General features: G+C 48.0%; 1 protein-coding gene across 1 annotated transcript in view; it reads left to right on the top strand.

Annotated features, from left to right (window-relative positions):
- The first annotated feature begins 578 nt into the window (after positions 1-578).
- The window catches only part of LOC121538611 (metabotropic glutamate receptor 7), a 128,870-nt gene continuing 111,655 nt past the window's right edge, over positions 579-17,793 (top strand). Inside the window, exon 1 of the mRNA XM_041846785.2 lies at positions 579-2,191. Coding sequence (XP_041702719.1) covers positions 1,682-2,191 — 510 coding nt within the window. The 5' untranslated portion in view covers positions 579-1,681. The remainder of the gene's footprint in view (positions 2,192-17,793) is intronic.

The following is a 17,793-nucleotide window of genomic DNA, read 5'->3' as shown; positions in this document are numbered from 1 at the left end:
TTCTTCCATAGCATGCATACTCACCAGACATGTCACCCATTGAGCATGTTTGGGATGCTCTGGATCTACGTGTACCACCAATATCCAGCAACTTCGCACAGTCATTGAAGAAGAGTGGGACAACATTCCATAGGCCACAATCAACAGCCTGATTAAATCTATGCAAAGGAGATGTGTCGCACCAGATACTGACTGGTTTTCTGATCCACACCCCTACCATTTTTTTAAGGTATCTGTGACCAACAGATATTCCCAATGATGTGAAATCCATAGATTAGCCCCCCCTTTGATCCTTTTATGAAAGTGATATACAATCCACAGATAATGATCATTGTAAAATATATCTCTCTTGGAGTTGAACACGTAGGCAGTATTCTCAACACAGTTGGACTTCTGTCATGTACTATACTCGTGAAACGTCTACATAATCAACACTTTCAAATTATTACAAATTGTCACAGATGAGCTGAATATTATGGTGGCCATTTCAGATTTTGTTTCTACAAATGTATAATTAGGTGGGTGGCTGGGTGGGTGAGTGAGTGCTAGAGAGCGAGAGAGAGAGATTTGGGATTTCAACCGACCCCCAAACGACTGCGTGATGTTGCAAAATGCTCAGTGCGCGCGGACGTCGATAATGTGAAGAAGGCAGGAATGGAATAAAAACGGTGGTTTACAATGTTTTGCCTTGACTAAGTAATGTAGCCTAAAGACGACGCACTGACAGAGAGGATTTACACACTTGCCCAAACCACCTAAAGATGCTTTCTACAGGTAGAATCTTTGGAAACCTCCTTGAGAAGTAGGCTAATTCACATTGGGGGTTTTCAAGCAGTTTGAATGACGTCTCTCAAGGAAAGGGGGTGAAAACTAATCGCGCATGGTGAGTTATTCTGTGAGTCATTCATTTGTTTTATGCATATACGATTTTTTTGCGGAGTAGAAGAGGATTAAGAAGGAAGGATAGCGTGTTTGCATTTTTCTTCACTTCTATGTGTCGATCCAACGGTTCTCGTTTTATTCGAGGAGATGTTTAGTGATGATATGGACTCCTGGTCGACCGAGACGCAGCAGGCAGATCGTAGCGGACACGCCAGACCCGTCACTGCGCTCATGTGAAGTTGGCCTCGGCAAAAAGGATGTCACCCAGTTCTGCTGGACCTAAGATCAAAGAGCATTTTTTTAAAGGCTGTTCGATCTGTTCGATCTATTAGTTCTGTGAAATAAATAATAGCGTATGCTTTTTCCTCAGATGGTTATGATCAGATCCCTTTTACTTTTACTGTGAACAGGCTAATAGGTGTTGCTCTCAGTGCTTTGGATAGCCTACAGTCATAAATAGTTTTGTGACAGTGGGACCCTTGAGTAAAGTCTATTTTATTGATGTTTTCTCAGACAAAAATGATGTCAATTGCCTCGTTTACCTGAGCGATCTGAATCCTCGTCAACGGGTGTTTTTCTATTCAACAAGCTACGCCAAGCACTCCTGGCAGTCAAGTGATGGGCGCAGTTTGCCTGAGTAGGAACCGAAGGCGTCTCGATTTTTTCATCCAGCTTGTTGAATCTCCTCCTTGGTAATAGGAATTGACTCGTATTGACAAACTCCACTGCCATTTAAGTCGTAATATAGTCGGATTGCAGCATCCCGTTTCCCTAGAACTAACTCAACCGTCGGAGCGTCATGGCTCGTTACGCTCTCGGACCGAAACAAAACCCTCGCTTTCTATGGAGAGTGTTTTGGTTGACAAGAACGTTGGTGGATTTTGCGCTGTCGCAGGAGGTTTACGCACCCCATTCTATCCGGATTGAGGGACATTTGACCCTCGGTGGCCTCTTCCCCGTGCACACCAGAGGGGCCGACAGCATGCCTTGTGGAGATATCAAAAAGGAGAACGGGATCCATCGGCTGGAGGCCATGTTGTATGCTCTGGATCAAATTAACCTCGATGATCAACTTTTACCCAACATCACCCTAGGCGCCCGGGTGCTAGACACTTGTTCTAGGGATACATATGCGCTTGAACAATCATTAACTTTCGTTCAGGCTTTGATACAGAAGGACACTTCAGATGTGAGGTGCACCAATGGAGAACCGCCCGTGTTCGTCAAGCCGGAGAAAGTGGTTGGAGTCATTGGCGCCTCGGCAAGTTCTGTATCGATTATGGTCGCTAACATTTTGCGCCTCTTTCAGGTGAGTTCAACTCTGGAAATTCCCCCGTAGGCCTATCTGTGGATGAAATGTAGTTTTAGTTTAGCTAAATGTGTTCGAAACAACATCTGTAAGCTAGTACTATTTTATTATATTATTTGACAATCTGTAGCCTACTTGTTGGCCTTATTGCGTTATATTTTGATCCTCTATTTTCTCTCAAAGAAAAGAAACCCAGAGAATCCTCGCCTCTACAATTCCAAACAAAACCTTGGTCAGCCTACTTCTCAAGTGCTCCCTTAGTTACTTTGAGGAGAATGAGAAAAGGTTGAGAGAGTTTCACTGGGCTGTTGCGCTTCCCTGGCGGTGCTGAAAGAACAGCTCCCGCTTCCTGGCTGCCTCCCTATCCCTCCCTCTCCCCCAGTCTGCCGTTCCCTTTCTCCATGGTGGCCTGAATGTGCTTTGAAGGGGCTTCGACAGACTGACACACTCACACCCATGCACTAGTAAAAAAACACTATTGTAACTGAATGTCGAAGGCTACACACATCACCAGCTGTTGTTAAGTTATTTCAGGCATTTTTGACACCTGATGTGGTTCTGACATCGTAGCACAGGCTAACTGTTGAAGTTTCAATGTATTCAATTTCTTGAGTGAAAATTAGGTCTCCCCAAGCTGTCTATTTAAGTAGCCTACAATGATTTTGTGCCCCATGGTTATTTAGATTTTATTTGAGATGGTTGTCAATGTCACCATGTCAACATGGCTAATTCCAGAATCTGTAATGTTTTAGTTTATAATGAGACACATTGACCACAGTAGAATGTTTAAGTACTCCCTGTTTTCTTCACACAGGCCTGCATACCTCTCCTTTAGCCTTGTTGTGAGTCAGCAGCAGAGCACAGACATACAGACAGTCGACCCACAGTTAGTACTGCAGTGGAATGAGGCACCCAGCAGAGCTCAAATACAGCAAATGAATGATAAAAACCACATGTTTAAAGCAAATATATGAAATTACGTGAAATAGTGTGCATAAATGTGCCACTGTACAAGCCAACATCTAAGCAAGTTCTCTTGTCTGAAGATATAAGATGTGGTGTTCAGAAGGCCAAGAAAACATGAGAGTTAGTGTTTGCGGAAGTGTCTTGTGGTTACAGATTGTGATTTACAGTCCATGCCATAATTGGTTTTTCCCAGATCAATTAAACCAAGCACAGCCCAGGACTAAGTAGACTAAGTAGCTGTTTAAAAGAGACTGAAGCCATCAAAGTACTTAACATCCTTTTAGCTGCTTTATGAAAGCCACACACACACACACAAACACACACACACGTGTGCGTACGCACACACATGCACACACACTATTACCCCCTCTTTCTTAATAATACCAATCTTCGCAAGACCAATCCAGTCATGCTGGTCTCAAGGGATTTGTGGCTCTGTTGGGTGGATATGCTGGTTGATGGTTCCAATAATTGGCTTGGTTGGCTTTGGCATTCAATTCCCTCTACCATTATCTCTGCAAGGTTGGAATCAGGATTCTTTGTTAGAGTGAAGGCACCTGAAGGACAGTGATTGTTTTGCGTCTTTCCCAAACGCAAGTGATTATGTCTAAAAGATGTTCTTTGAGTATAGCATTACAACTCATCCACATCATAAAAAAGTTATGGGGGTGTCAGGGGACTTGGAGATCATTTAAGATTCCTTGGGGGGAGGAAGGATGGGCGCAGTTTTCCTGAGTAGGAACTAAGACCCTAATTCTGTCGTCTCCAGGTGCTCCAGTGTCTGTCTGTGTGTCAGGCTGCAGCAGTAGCGTAGGTGGGGTGTGTGCTGTGGCACCGGAGCGTCGGCGTAGTAATCAGGCTCGGGGAATCAGTGGGTTGACAGGCGCTGTCACAAAGCTCCTTCCTGCATTTGCTCAGGCAGTCACTCTGCATTTATGTTAATTACCCTCACGGCACCGCGCTGGCTGCTGTCGTATAGCTGATCCCCACAGTCAAACTCTACACAAATCCCGGGGAGGATACAGCAGATCTGATTAAAAGTCTCAATTTTCAACTGATTTCAATATCGAGACAATATGGTCTCCTTTAAGTTTTTGCTCTTTCTCTCTCTCACATGTTCTGGTCATGATGATCATATTGATAGTAAACATTGATCAAGATGAATTGGCTATGAGTCCCAGTGGTAATCAATATAATCTGGGGATGACAGCTCCCTGCTCATTTACACTCATCAGTCTCACTGCAACTGATTCATTTGTGATAGCAATTACAAGTTTCACAGATTCTTTTCCACTTCAATCCATCAAGTTGAGAATACATTTTCTCAAGAGCAGGGTGAAACACCTGTTCAGGCCTGATTGAAAAAGCAAGTGCAATTTCTGGTTTTAAAATTGGGAGAAAACGCTCCCTACTTCATAGACGACATCTTGTTCTATCAGACAAGCTGCACCTGATGTCATTTTCTGGACATTGTCAGTTATAAAGAATATGAAGTAGTCGGTGCTTGAACAACTGGAGTTGAGGTGCTAAGTAAACAATACATAAAGTCAAATACTCTTCATATAAATGTACAATTATTTATTTACATTAAGGTTAAAACATTGGGATGTATCGGTCAACCATGATCTTTGTCATAATCTCTTAATATCCAGTCAGTGCACAATCCCATAAATCGTGGAATGTGGTGGAATATTCTCTTTGTCTGCAGTGAAACTGTACGGACAGAGTCACAGATGGGTCAATCATCTTCATAGAGCAGTGGATTAATGTTGTAGTCCTTCAGTGACGATCTCAGTGAAAGTCACCATATAACCCAAACATTGTGTTCATCTCCCTCCTGTGATAAATGGAACATCAGGGAAGTTAAATACAGATTGTAGGTTTTATTGCCAGACACTAAATATCGCTGTTGTCTATTTAAGGTGCGAGTGGCCGCTGAATTGTTAATGCTGGGAAATTGACGAGGGATAGATTTGTCTGAGGACCCAGGAGAGTTGATCAATACTGTTACCATGGTAAGGTTTTTATTGCCCTGGAAATGAGAAACAACAATGCCACCAAAATACAAAAAAAGAAAAACAATTGCACAAAACGTTTGAATTAAGACGCTGTGTTCAAACAAAGGTGTTGTTCTCAACCTTTGAGAGATCATCTTATTGTTTTTCAGCGCTCTCTGTTTTTGAGACATTCTCCCACGCTATGAGAAAAGCCTCTGCCTCTTGGCTTATGGAATGACTAGTGAACTAGATTTTTTATCCGGCTGACATTTATATCAGAGGAGGCCTGCCTGCTATTTTCTTCCTCTCTTTCCCAAAGAGAGAGGCGTAACTTGTATTGAATGCAGGTGAACTCTTTCTTGTCCTTCTGTCAGGGGACTGGGCCCCTGCGGACTGGCTGTCTAGGTGAAACATTGATGTCCTCTCCTCTCGTAGCCTGACAGGCAAGGTACTGTTTTTATCTCTCGCCCTTGCCCAAAGAATCATCAGTACAATCGAGGCATGCTAGATTGAAGCCTGACAGACAGACTGATCTATTAAGCTGACAGCCGGAAGCTCTGACAGACACACAGACATGTAGGTGAGATGGGTTGCATAACTGGCACACAAAGCTGTCACCAAATTTCTTAGGTTAAATGTGTCTGCTTGTTCCAAACCCAGTATGCCATTTGCACATTCATGCGTGTGACAGCACATGTCAATTAGTCCCATCAAGGGCTCCTTTATTTTTGCCTCCAGCGAGTATATGTCAACCGTCAAGTATATGGTCAGACAAACACCCGCACACATATGTACAGTTGAAGTCGGAAGTTTACATACACCTTAGCCAAATACATTTAAACTCTGTTTTTCACAATTCCTGACATTTAATCCTAGTAAAAATTCCATGTCTTAGGTCAGTTAGGATCGCCACTTTATTTTAACAATGTGAAATGTCAGAATAATAGTAGAGAGAATGATTTCTTTCAGCTTTAATTTCTTTCACCACATTCCCAGTGGGTCAGAAGTGTACATACACTCAATTAGTATTTGGTAGCATTGCCTTTAAATTGTTTAACTTGGGTCAAACGTTTCGGGTAGCCTTCCACAAGCTTCCCACAATTAGTTGGGTGAATTTTGGCCCATTTCTCCTGACAGAGCTGGTGTAACTGAGTCAGGTTTGTAGGCCTCCTTGCTCGCACATGCTTTTTCAGTTCTGCCCACACATTTTCTATAGGTGTCACGGTTTACTATGCCAGAACCCAGAAGCAGACAAGGACAAGGTACGTTGAGAGAAAGGTGAGTGTTTATTTAGTAGATTCCGAGTGAGGCTGAATAATCCAGGGAACAGAGCGGGTGGCGTGGATGGGTTGTTGAGGGTGCAGTGGTTGGTCCGGTACTGGCTCGGCAGCCGCCGACCATCAGGCAGAGGTTGGGTGAAGGTTCCGGGTGAGAGATGTTCATAGCTAACGATCCGGCAGGAACTGGATGTTCGGCCAGAGCCTAAGAAGGGTGATGATCAGGACCAGGTGTGCAGATTGCTGATGGGATGCAGGTGCGGAAAACCAGAGCGCTCCCCGGAGCGTTCCCGAACCCTCGGGAAACTGGAGATTACGAACAGGAAAAACTAGTCACCAGACAGGACCCGACTCAGACAGCCGGGATCGTTACAGTACCCCCCCTCCGACGACGCCACCGGGCGGACTCCCGGAGCGCCAGGATGGAGGCGGTAGAAGTCACTGATGAGGTCCGCATCAAGGACCTGTCGCCGCGGAATCCAACTCCTCTCCTCAGGGCCATACCCCTCCCAGTCCACGAGATACTGGAAACCCCGGCCCCGCCGTCTGGAATCCATGATGCGACGCACCGTGTAGGCAGGACCACCTCCGATCATCCGAGGAGGAGGAGGAGGAGGCGGAGGAGGCAACAGAGGACTGAGGAAGACAGGCTTGAGGCAGGAGACATGAAAGGTGGGATGGACTCTGAGCGTCCTCGGTAGTTTGAGTCGAACTGCCACTGGATTGATCACCTTCTCCACCACAAACGGACCAATGAACTTCGGTAACAACTTCCTAGACTCAGTCCGTAACGGAAGATCCCGTGTGGCCAACCAAACCCTATCTCCGATGGTATAGGTGGGAGCGGGGATCCGGCGACGATTCGCCTGGAGCTGATACCGGTCCGAAACTCTAAGGAGTGCCTTTCTGGCCCGATGCCAGGTCCGGTGGCAACGACGAATATGGGCCTGAACAGAAGGCACTGAGAGCTCCTTCTCCTGAGAAGGAAACAGGGGAGGTTGGTAGCCATACAGGCACTGGAAGGGAGACATCCCAGTGGCAGATGTAGGAAGAGTATTGTGGGCATACTCAACCCAAGGCAACTGAGAGACCCAGGAGGTGGGGTTGGAAGAGACCAGACAGCGTAGCGTGGATTCCATCTTCTGGTTGGCTCTCTCCGCCTGACCATTGGATTGGGGGTGAAAACCAGATGTGAGACTGACTGTAGCTCCAATGGCCAAACAGAAGGACTTCCAGACAGCAGAGGTAAACTGAGGGCCACGGTCGGAAAGCGATATCACTGGGCAAACCGTGGACCCTGAAAACCTCCCTAACCAGGATCTCGGACGTCTCCGAGGCAGAGGGAAAGCTTGGCAATTGGCACAAAGTGGGCGAACTTGCTGAATCTGTCCACGATAGTCAGAACGACCGTGTTCCCCTCAGAAGCGGGCAACCCAGTGACGAAGTCCAGGGCCAGATGCGACCATGGTCGCGGGGGAATAGGAAGGGGGTGAAGTAGTCCAGAGCTGGGCCGATTGGTACTCTTATTCTGCGCACACACTGGACAGGCAGCAACAAACCCCCGAGTATCCTCGGCCATGGCAGGCCACCAAAAACGTCTGCGAAGAAACGCCATTGTCCGAGCCACGCCAGGGGTGACAAGCCATCTTGCTGGCGTGGGACCATTTGAGGACAGCCGGACGAACCGACTCAGGCACAAACAACCGACCGGGTGGACCGTTACCGGGACCGGGCTGAGTCCGAAGGGCCGCCAGCACCTCCTCCTCAATCTTCCACATAACTGCTCCCACGACGCAGTTCCGGGGGAGAATTGTCTCGGTCTTGGACCCACTCTCCTCCGTCTTGGAGAACATCCGGGACAAGGCGTCCGCCTTGCCGTTCTTAGATCCAGGTCGGAACGTCAGGGCAAACTTGAATCGTCCGAAAAACAACGCCCACCTGGCCTGGCCGGGGAGTTGAGACGTTTAGCCGATTGCACGTAAGCAAGATTCTTGTGGTCAGTCCAGACAATAAACGGTTGCTCCGCCCCCTCCAACCAGTGGCGCCACTCCTCCAAGGCAAGTTTCACCGCGAGAAGCTCCCGGTTACCCACATCGTAATTCCTCTCCGCAGGCGAAAGGCGACGAGTAGTAGGCGCAGGGATGGAGTTTACTGTCCGTGGAGCATCGCTGCGACAGGATGGCGCCAACTCCCACATCAGACGCGTCCACTTCAACGGCGAACTGACGGGCCGTGTCCGGTTGAGAGAGAATCGGTGCGTTGGTGAATCGCCTCTTCAAATCCAGAAACGCTCGATCCGCCTCCGGATTCCACTTGAAGGTCCTGATACTGGAAGTCAAGGCAGTTAACGGAGCGGCCACACGGCTGTAATCCCGGATGAATCTGCGGTAGAAATTCGCAAACCCCAAAAATCTCTGGAGCTGCAATCTCGTACCGGGCTGGGCCCACTCCAGAACCGCTCTAACCTTCTCCTGGTCCATCCTAATCTCTCCCCTGGAGATGATGTACCCAGAAAGGATGTCGTGTGGGCGTGAAACTCGCACTTCTCGGCCCCTTCACGAACAGGCGATTCTCCAACAATCGCTGCAGAACCTGCCGGACATGCTGGACGTGGTCGGAAGGTTCCTTCGAGAAGATCAGAATGTCATCCAGGTAAACAAACACAAAGAGACCGATCATATCTCTCAGGACGTCGTTCACCATACTCTGGAATACCGCTGGAGCATTGGTCAGTCCAAACGGCATCACCTGATACTGGAAGTGACCCATCGGTGTATTGAAACCCGTCAACCACTCGTCCCCCTCTCTGATCCGGACCAGGTGATACGCATTGCGTGGGTCTAGCTTGGTGAACACCGTAGCACCCTGTAAGGAGTCGAAGGCAGAACTCATCAAGGGCAGGGGATACTTGTTCTTGACCGTGATGTCATTCAACCCCCGATAATCAATACACGGTCGAAGAGAGCCATCCTTCTTACCCACAAAGAAGAATCCTGCCCCCAGGGGTGATGACGAGGGACGAACGAGACCAGCAGCTAGGGACTCCTTGATGTGGGTCTCCAACGCCTCACGTTCAGGTCGGGAGATACTGTATAACCTTCCCCTTGGGGTAGACAGCTCCAGGGACCAGGTTGATGGCACAATCATATGGTCGGTGGGGAGGGAGTGACAGAGCCTTCTGCTTACTGAAAACTTCCCCCAAATCGTGATATGTCTCGGGAACCAGGGACAAATCTGGGGTTTAGCCTCAATCACCTGACTGGGAACCGAATGGGGGCAGGCAGTCTTGAGACAGTTAGCATGACAATCAAGGCTCCAACTCGTTACCTTGCCCGTCACCCAATCGAACGTGGGATTGTGTTCCTTCAGCCAGGGGTATCCAAGGACCAGAGGAACATGGGAAGACGGCAGAATGAAGAATGAAATCATCTCAGAATGATTCCCCGACAACCGCATCTTAACCGGTTCAGTCCTCATCGTGATACGTGCCAGACTACTGCCGTTCAGAGTGGTCGCTTCAATGGCTTCCGGCAATTGCTCCTTGGAAAGCCCCAGCTGTTCCACCAACTCGGCATCAAGAAAGCTTCCATCGGCACCTGAATCGATAAAAGCGTTAAGCGCTAAGCTCTGATTCCTGTTCACAAGGGTAGCCGGGAAACGGGGTCTGACAGAGGTACTGAGAGGTTGAAACTGGCTCGCTAAAAGTCCTCCCAACTTTAGCGAGCCGGGCAGTTTGAACGACCGCCGGGAACAAGTGGAGATGTAATGTCCCGAGCTACCACAGTAGAGGCAGCAGTTGGTCTTACGTCTATGTTGACGCTCCTCCTTGGTTAACCCGTGCCGCCCCACTTGCATGGGTTCAGAATCGGAGAGAGGACCTCTCCACTAATCCATTGTGGTGGAGAATGATCGACGTGTTCTGGTCCACCACCCGACCCGACTGGGAACTGAGAAGCTGATCGATTGGACGGACCCCATTGCTTCTCCCTCCTTCGCTCTCGGACTCGATTATCCACCCGAATAGACAAGGCTACCAAGCTGTCCAGGTCACTAGGCTCCGGATAGGAGATCAACTCATCCTTGAGCTGCTCCGACAGACCCTGGTAAAGGCCGCTTGCAGCGACTCCTCGTTCCACCCACTCTCCACAGCCAACGTCTTGAACTCGATCACGAAGTCGGCCACGCTGCGAGTTCCTTGGCGAAGCGAAAACAGGCGCCTAGCTGCGTCCCTCCCTCGGACGGAATGGTCGAAGAGCTTCCTCATCTCGGCCGTGAACCCCTGGTATGAAGCCATGCAGGGATCCTGTCGTTCCCAAACGGCTGAAGCCCACTCCAGCGCTCGACCACGCAGCAACTCAATCACAAAGGCTATCCTAGCCTTGTCTGTGGCATAAGAGTAGGGCTGTAGATCGAACACTAATCCACACTGCATAAGGAAGGAACGGCATCTTCCCAGCTCCCCCTCATATTTATCCGGCGTCGGAACCTTGGGCTCACGGATGCACACAGCTTCAGAAGCGGCAGGCGAGATGGGTGAAACCGGTAGTGGATCCTCCACCAGACACTTACGTTGGTTCTGGACCTCCGCCAGACCGGTAGAAAGGTTCCGAACTGACAACGCGATCTCCTGTAGTACCGTGCTATGATGGCCCAACATCTTCTCCTGCTGGGTAATAGCATGGCGAACGGAGTCCAGGTCCGCTGGGTTCATTACTGGCCGGATCGTTCTGTCACGGTTTACTATGCCAGAACCCAGAAGCAGACAAGGACAAGGTACGTTGAGAGAAAGGTGAGTGTTTATTTAGTAGATTCCGAGTGAGGCTGAATAATCCAGGGAACAGAGCGGGTGGCGTGGATGGGTTGTTGAGGGTGCAGTGGTTGGTCCGGTACTGGCTCGGCAGCCGCCGACCATCAGGCAGAGGTTGGGTGAAGGTTCCGGGTGAGAGATGTTCATAGCTAACGATCCGGCAGGAACTGGATGTTCGGCCAGAGCCTAAGAAGGGTGATGATCAGGACCAGGTGTGCAGATTGCTGATGGGATGCAGGTGCGGAAAACCAGAGCGCTCCCCGGAGCGTTCCCGAACCCTCGGGAAACTGGAGATTACGAACAGGAAAAACTAGTCACCAGACAGGACCCGACTCAGACAGCCGGGATCGTTACAATAGGTTTGAGGTCAGGGCTTTGTGATGGCCACTCCAATACCTTGACTTTGTTGTCCTTAAGCCATTTTGTCACAACTTTGGAAGTATGCTTGGGATCATTGTCCATTTGGAAGACCCATTTGCGACCAAGCTTTAACTTCCTGACTGATGTCTTGAGATGTTGCTTCAATATATCCACATAGTTTTCCTTCCTCATGATGCCATCTATTTTGTGAAGTGCACCAGTCCCTCCTGCAGCAAAGCACCCCCACAGCATGATGCTGCCACCCCCGTGCTTCACGGTTGGGATGGTGTTCTTCGGCTTGCAAGCGCCCCCCTTTTTCCTCCAAACATAACAATGGTCATTATGGCCAAACAGTTCTATTTTTGTTTCATCAGACCAGAGGACATTTCTCCAAAAAGTAAGATCTTTGTCCCCATGTGCAGTCGGTTTTGGAGCAGTGGCTTCTTCCTTGCTGAGCAGCCTTTTGGGTTATGTCGACATAGGACTCGTTTTACTGTGGATATAGATACTTTTGTACCTCCAGCATCTTCATAAGGTTCTTTGCTGTTGTTCTGGGATTGATTTGCACTTTTCGCACCAAAGTACGTTCATCTCTAGGAGACAGAACGCGTCTCCTTCCTGAGCGGTATGACGGCTGTGTGGTCCCATGGTGTTTATACTTGATTACTATTGTTTGTACAGATGAACGTGGTACCTTCAGGCGTTTGGAAATTGTCCCAAGGATGAACCAGACTACATTTTTTTGTTTTTCTTGGCTGATTTCTTTTGATTTTCCCATGATGTCAAGCAAAGAGGCACTGAGTTTGAAGGTAGGCCTTGACACACACCTCCAATTGACTCAAATGATTTCAATTAGCCTATCAGAAGCTTCTAAAGCCATGACATCATTTTCTGGAATTTTCCAAGCTGTTTAAAGGCACAGTCAATTTAGTGTATGTAAACTTCTGACCCACTGAATTATAAGTGAAATAATCTGTCTGTAAACAATTGTTGGAAAAATGACTTGTGTCATGCACAAAGTAGATGTCCTAACCGACTTGCCAAAACTATAGTTTGTTAACAAGAAATGTGTGGAGTGGTTGAAAAACGAGTTTTAATGACTCCAACCAAAGTGTATGTAAACTTCCGACTTCAACTGTATATACACACACACACAGAGAATATAAAAAGACAAACCTCTTGTGGAATTTTCTTGTTTTGTGCCAGGGGTTTTGGCACTTGTATTTTCTCTACAAAGCTAGCCTTGCTAATTGGCTTTCACTCTGAGTGTGACACAGAGAGCTCTCGGAGAGTGAGTTTATTCTCCTAGATACAGGAAAACGCTGATAAGAATGATAATTTATTCAGACTCCCAGGAGCAGTTATTATACCGAAAATGGAGCCCTGTTAGTGTACAAAAAGGTGGATAACGCTCAGCATGATTAAGCAAACACACGCAGCCCCTCTAGGTCCTTTTAGAGCCCCAGCTTTGAAAACAAGCCCTGTTTTATACTCGTGCTCAGCCGATCGGACATGTATGCACCAGAGGAGGCTGCTGGGAGGAGATATAGGAGGACGGGCTCATTGTAATGGCTGGAAAGGAATACGTGGAATGGTACCAAACACATCACACACATATAAACAAATTGGTTCACTCTGTTCCATTGATTCCATTCAGCCATTACAATGAGCCCATTCTCCTATAGCTCCTCTCACCAGCCTCCTCTGGTATGCACATAATGTGTAGGTGACTAATGTAATAAATAAAACATTCCTCATTCAAACCAGCTGTCATTGTGGCTGACATGTGGGGTCCTGAGGTCAGACATTTCCTGTCAGGGAGAGATTGGGAAACCTTGTTTGCCCATTAGTAGGTCCTGGATATGCCTGAGGGGATGGGGGAAATGGACTCTCTTATTCACCTTACATCAGAATGTATGTGGAGTCATGTATGTTACATGTATAGTTCCACCCGAATACCGGTACACATCATGTACATCCACACATAAAGACTGATCCCATAAACACTTTCTTTGCATCCATCAGGCATGTCTTAAAGCTACATTTCCCCTGTATTTCTCTGTATAACACCACATCTTATAATTCAACAACCTCAAAGTACCTCGTTCCTCACCCAGCCCGTAAGAACCAATCCAAGGTATAAGGAGAGAATGAAGTGGTCTTTCCCAGGCTGCAGTGAGTGGAGGGCAGGCCAGTGTTGACTCTCCCAGCCAGCCAGGCATTACCACCCAGCCTCTCTCGACTCTAGAGAAAACAGGGGGCCTACTTAACAGCTTAACTCCCCTCACATTGGGGTCAATGCACTTTTTTCCCCCAAAACGTATTGTCAAGTTGACCGTAAAATGTGACTTTGAGGATGGAGTTGAAGTTGTGTACAGTTGATCTGGCCAGTAGAATGAGTTACAGTAGGAAACCCATTACATCCAATCCTGGCTCTATTGTGTTGGGAAGATGAGTGGAGAGAGGGATGGAATGGACTCTGTTGTGTTGGGAGGATGAGTGGAGAGAGGAATGAGGTGGACTCTGTTGTGTTGGGAGGATGAGTGGAGAGAGGGATGAGGTGGACTCTGTTGTGTCGGGAGGATGAGTGGAGAGAGGGATGAGGTGGACTCTGTTGTGTCGGGAGGATGAGTGGAGAGAGGGATGAGGTGGACTCTGTTGTGTTGGGAGGATGAGTGGAGAGAGGGATGAGGTGGACTCTTTTGTGTTGGGAGGATGAGCGGAGAGAGGGATGAGGTGGACTGTTGTGTTGGGAGGATGAGTGGAGAGAGGGATGAGGTGGACTCTGTTGTGTTGGGAGGATGAGTGGAGAGAGGGATGAGGTGGACTCTGTTGTGTTGGGAGGATGAGTGGAGAGAGGGATGAGGTGGACTCTGTTGTGTCTGGAGGATGAGTGGAGAGAGGGATGAGGTGGACTCTGTTGTGTTGGGAGGATGAGCGGAGAGAGGGATGAGGTGGACTGTTGTGTTGGGAGGATGAGTGGAGAGAGGGATGAGGTGGACTGTTGTGTTGGGAGGATGAGCGGAGAGAGGGATGAGGTGGACTCTGTTGTGTTGGGAGGATGAGTGGAGAGAGGGATGAGGTGGACTCTGTTGTGTCGGGAGGATGAGTGGAGAGAGGGATGAGGTGGACTCTGTTGTGTCGGGAGGATGAGTGGAGAGAGGGATGAGGTGGACTCTGTTGTGTTGGGAGGATGAGTGGAGAGAGGGATGAGGTGGACTCTGTTGTGTTGGGAGGATGAGTAGAGAGAGGGATGAGGTGGACTCTGTTGTGTCGGGAAGATGAGTGGAGAGAGGTATGAGGTGGACTCTGTTGTGTTGGGAGGATGAGTGGAGAGAGGGATGAGGTGGACTCTGTTATGTTGGGAGGATGAGTGGAGAGAGGGATGAGGTGGACTCTGTTGTGTTGGGAGGATGAGCGGAGAGAGGGATGAGGTGGACTCTGTTGTGTCGGGAGGATGAGTGGAGAGAGGGATGAGGTGGACTCTGTTGTGTCGGGAGGATGAGTGGAGAGAGGGATGAGGTGGACTCTGTTGTGTTGGGAGGATGAGTGGAGAGAGGGATGAGGTGGACTCTGTTGTGTTGGGAGGATGAGTGGAGAGAGGGATGAGGTGGACTCTGTTGTGTCGGGAGGATGAGTGGAGAAAGGTATGAGGTGGACTCTGTTGTGTTGGGAGGATGAGTGGAGAGAGGGATGAGGTGGACTCTGTTGTGTTGGGAGGATGAGTGGAGAGAGGGATGAGGTGGACTCTGTTGTGTTGGGAGGATGAGCGGAGAGAGGGATGAGGTGGACTCTGTTGTGTTGGGAGGATGAGTGGAGAGAGGGATGAGGTGGACTGTTGTGTTGGGAGGATGTTTGTTTTTAATTTTTTTGTTTTTAGGCAGATGATCTTCGATCGATGCAGAATGTAAGGGATGAAACAGTGAACCTGACCTAAAACATGACTACTGGGTTCTCAGTGAACAGAATAGTATATAATATTTGGCCTTGGGTATCCAGATTTACAGAAAATATCTAATCCCTGTACTACAGTTATACAGCATGTAGTAGAATAAATAAATATGTGTTTTGGCTATCTATTTTTCCTTCTTCTCCTTCTTCTGCTGTAGATGAATTATCAAACACCTGTACATGACCTTAAAGCTAATCTCTTATTCCATAAATACAATATGAGGCAAATCACCTCTCCCATTCTGATAGCATTGCTGATGCCTCTTCCCCTCCTCCCCTCTTCCAACTCTTCCTTCATACATGGTGCTTCAGAAGTCCTATTTCACACAGCCTAATCCTGTGGAACTGCTTGTCAGGGAAAAATCTCTCTCAACGCATGAAAGATGTTGCAATTGAAGAAATGCAGAGGAGCCCAAAGAAACTCCTCCTCCTCCCAACCCCAATCTCCACCGCCCCTCACCCTTTCGCCTCAACTAACCTCCTCCCACCCCCTATCTTCCACACACACACACACACACACACACAGAGAGAGACACAGAGTCACAAACACAGAGAGAGACACAGTCACAAAGTCACATTCCACAAGACACTTTTTGTGGCAGCCTAACTAAGCCTAACTAAGTGCACTGCTCACAAGGCCTGCCTGGTGTGTCCAGAGGTTAGGGGCACTGCACTGGGCCCTGTTATGTTGAGACTGTCTCTGTGAGGAGTCTAATGGGGACAGGCATGCACACTGAAGACTGACTGACAGGAGATGTGAAGATAGCTAACGTACCTCGACCTGAGCTCTGTGTCACTGAAAGAAAAGCCTAGCAGACTGCTAAAAGCGTCTTGTGGACAAAGTGTATAAGTGTGTGCGCATGTACACGTGTGTGTGTTAAGGAGATGGCATGGACCCGTGGTGTGTATCCTCTCACATGTTTGTTACTTTAAAGCCTTATTCTAAAATTGATTAAAAAAACTATAATACCCCATAATGACAAAGAGAAAACAAGTTTTTAGATTTTGTTGTGCAAATTTATTAAAAATAAAAACAGAAATACCTTATTTACATAAGTATGCAGACCCTTTGCTATGAGACTCGAAATTGAGCTCAGGTGCATCCTGTTTCCATTGATCATCCTTGAGATGTTTTTACAACTTGATTGGAGTCCACCTGTGGTCAATTCAATTGATTGAACATTAATTGTCCGTAGAGCTCCGAGACAGGATTATGTCGAGGCGCAGATCTGGGGAAGGGTACCAAACAATTTCTGCAGCATTGAACGTCCCCAAGAACGCAGTGGCCTCCATCATTCTTAAATGGAAGAAGTTTGGAACCACAAAGACTCTTCCTAGAGCTGGCCGCCCGGCCAAACTGAGCAATCGGGGAGAAGGGCCTTGGTCAGGGAGGTGACCAAGACCCTGATGGTCACGCTGACGGAGCTCCAGAGTTCCTCTGTGGAGATGGGAGAACCATCCAGAAGGACAAACATCTCTGCTGCACTCCACCAATCAGGCCTTTATGGTAGAGTGGCCAGAAAGAATCCACTCATCAGTAAAAAGGCACATGACAGCCAGCTTGGAGTTTGCCAAAAGGCACCTAAAGGACAATCAGACCATGAGAAACAAGATTCTCTGGTCTGATGAAACCAAGATTGAACTCTTTGGCCTGAATGCCAAGTGTCACGTCTGGAGAAAACCTGGCACCATCCCTACGGTGAAGCATGGTGGTGGCAGCATCATACTGTGGGGATGTTTTTCAGTGGCAGGAACTGGGAGACTAGTCAGGATCGAGGGAAAGATGAATGGAGCAAAGTACAGAGAGATCCTTGACGAAAACCGGCTCCAGAGCGCTCAGGACCTCAGACTGGGGCGATGGTTCACCTTCCAACAGGACAACGACCCTTAGCACACAGCCAAGACAACACAGGAGTGGCTTCGGGACAAGTCTCTCAATGTCCTTGAGTGGCCCAGCCAGAGCCTGGACTTGAACCCGATCGAACATCTCTGGAGAGACCTGAAAATAGCTGACAGAGCTTGAGAGGATCTGCAGAGAAACTCCCCAAATACAGGTGTGCCAAACTTGTAGCGTCATACCCAAGAAGACTCTAGGCTGAATCGCTGCCAAAGGTGCTTCAGCAAAGTACTTAGTTAAGGGTCTGAATACTTATGTAAATTTGATATTTCCTGTTTTTTTATATACATTTGTCATGGGGTATTATTGTGTGTAGATTGATGAGGATTTTTTATTTATTTAATCAA

The sequence above is a fragment of the Coregonus clupeaformis genome, chromosome 24 (assembly GCF_020615455.1).
Source record: "Coregonus clupeaformis isolate EN_2021a chromosome 24, ASM2061545v1, whole genome shotgun sequence".
Lineage (NCBI taxonomy): Eukaryota > Metazoa > Chordata > Actinopteri > Salmoniformes > Salmonidae > Coregonus > Coregonus clupeaformis.
The sequence above is the reverse complement of the archived record's forward strand: the minus strand, read 5'-3'. Positions and strand labels throughout refer to the sequence as shown.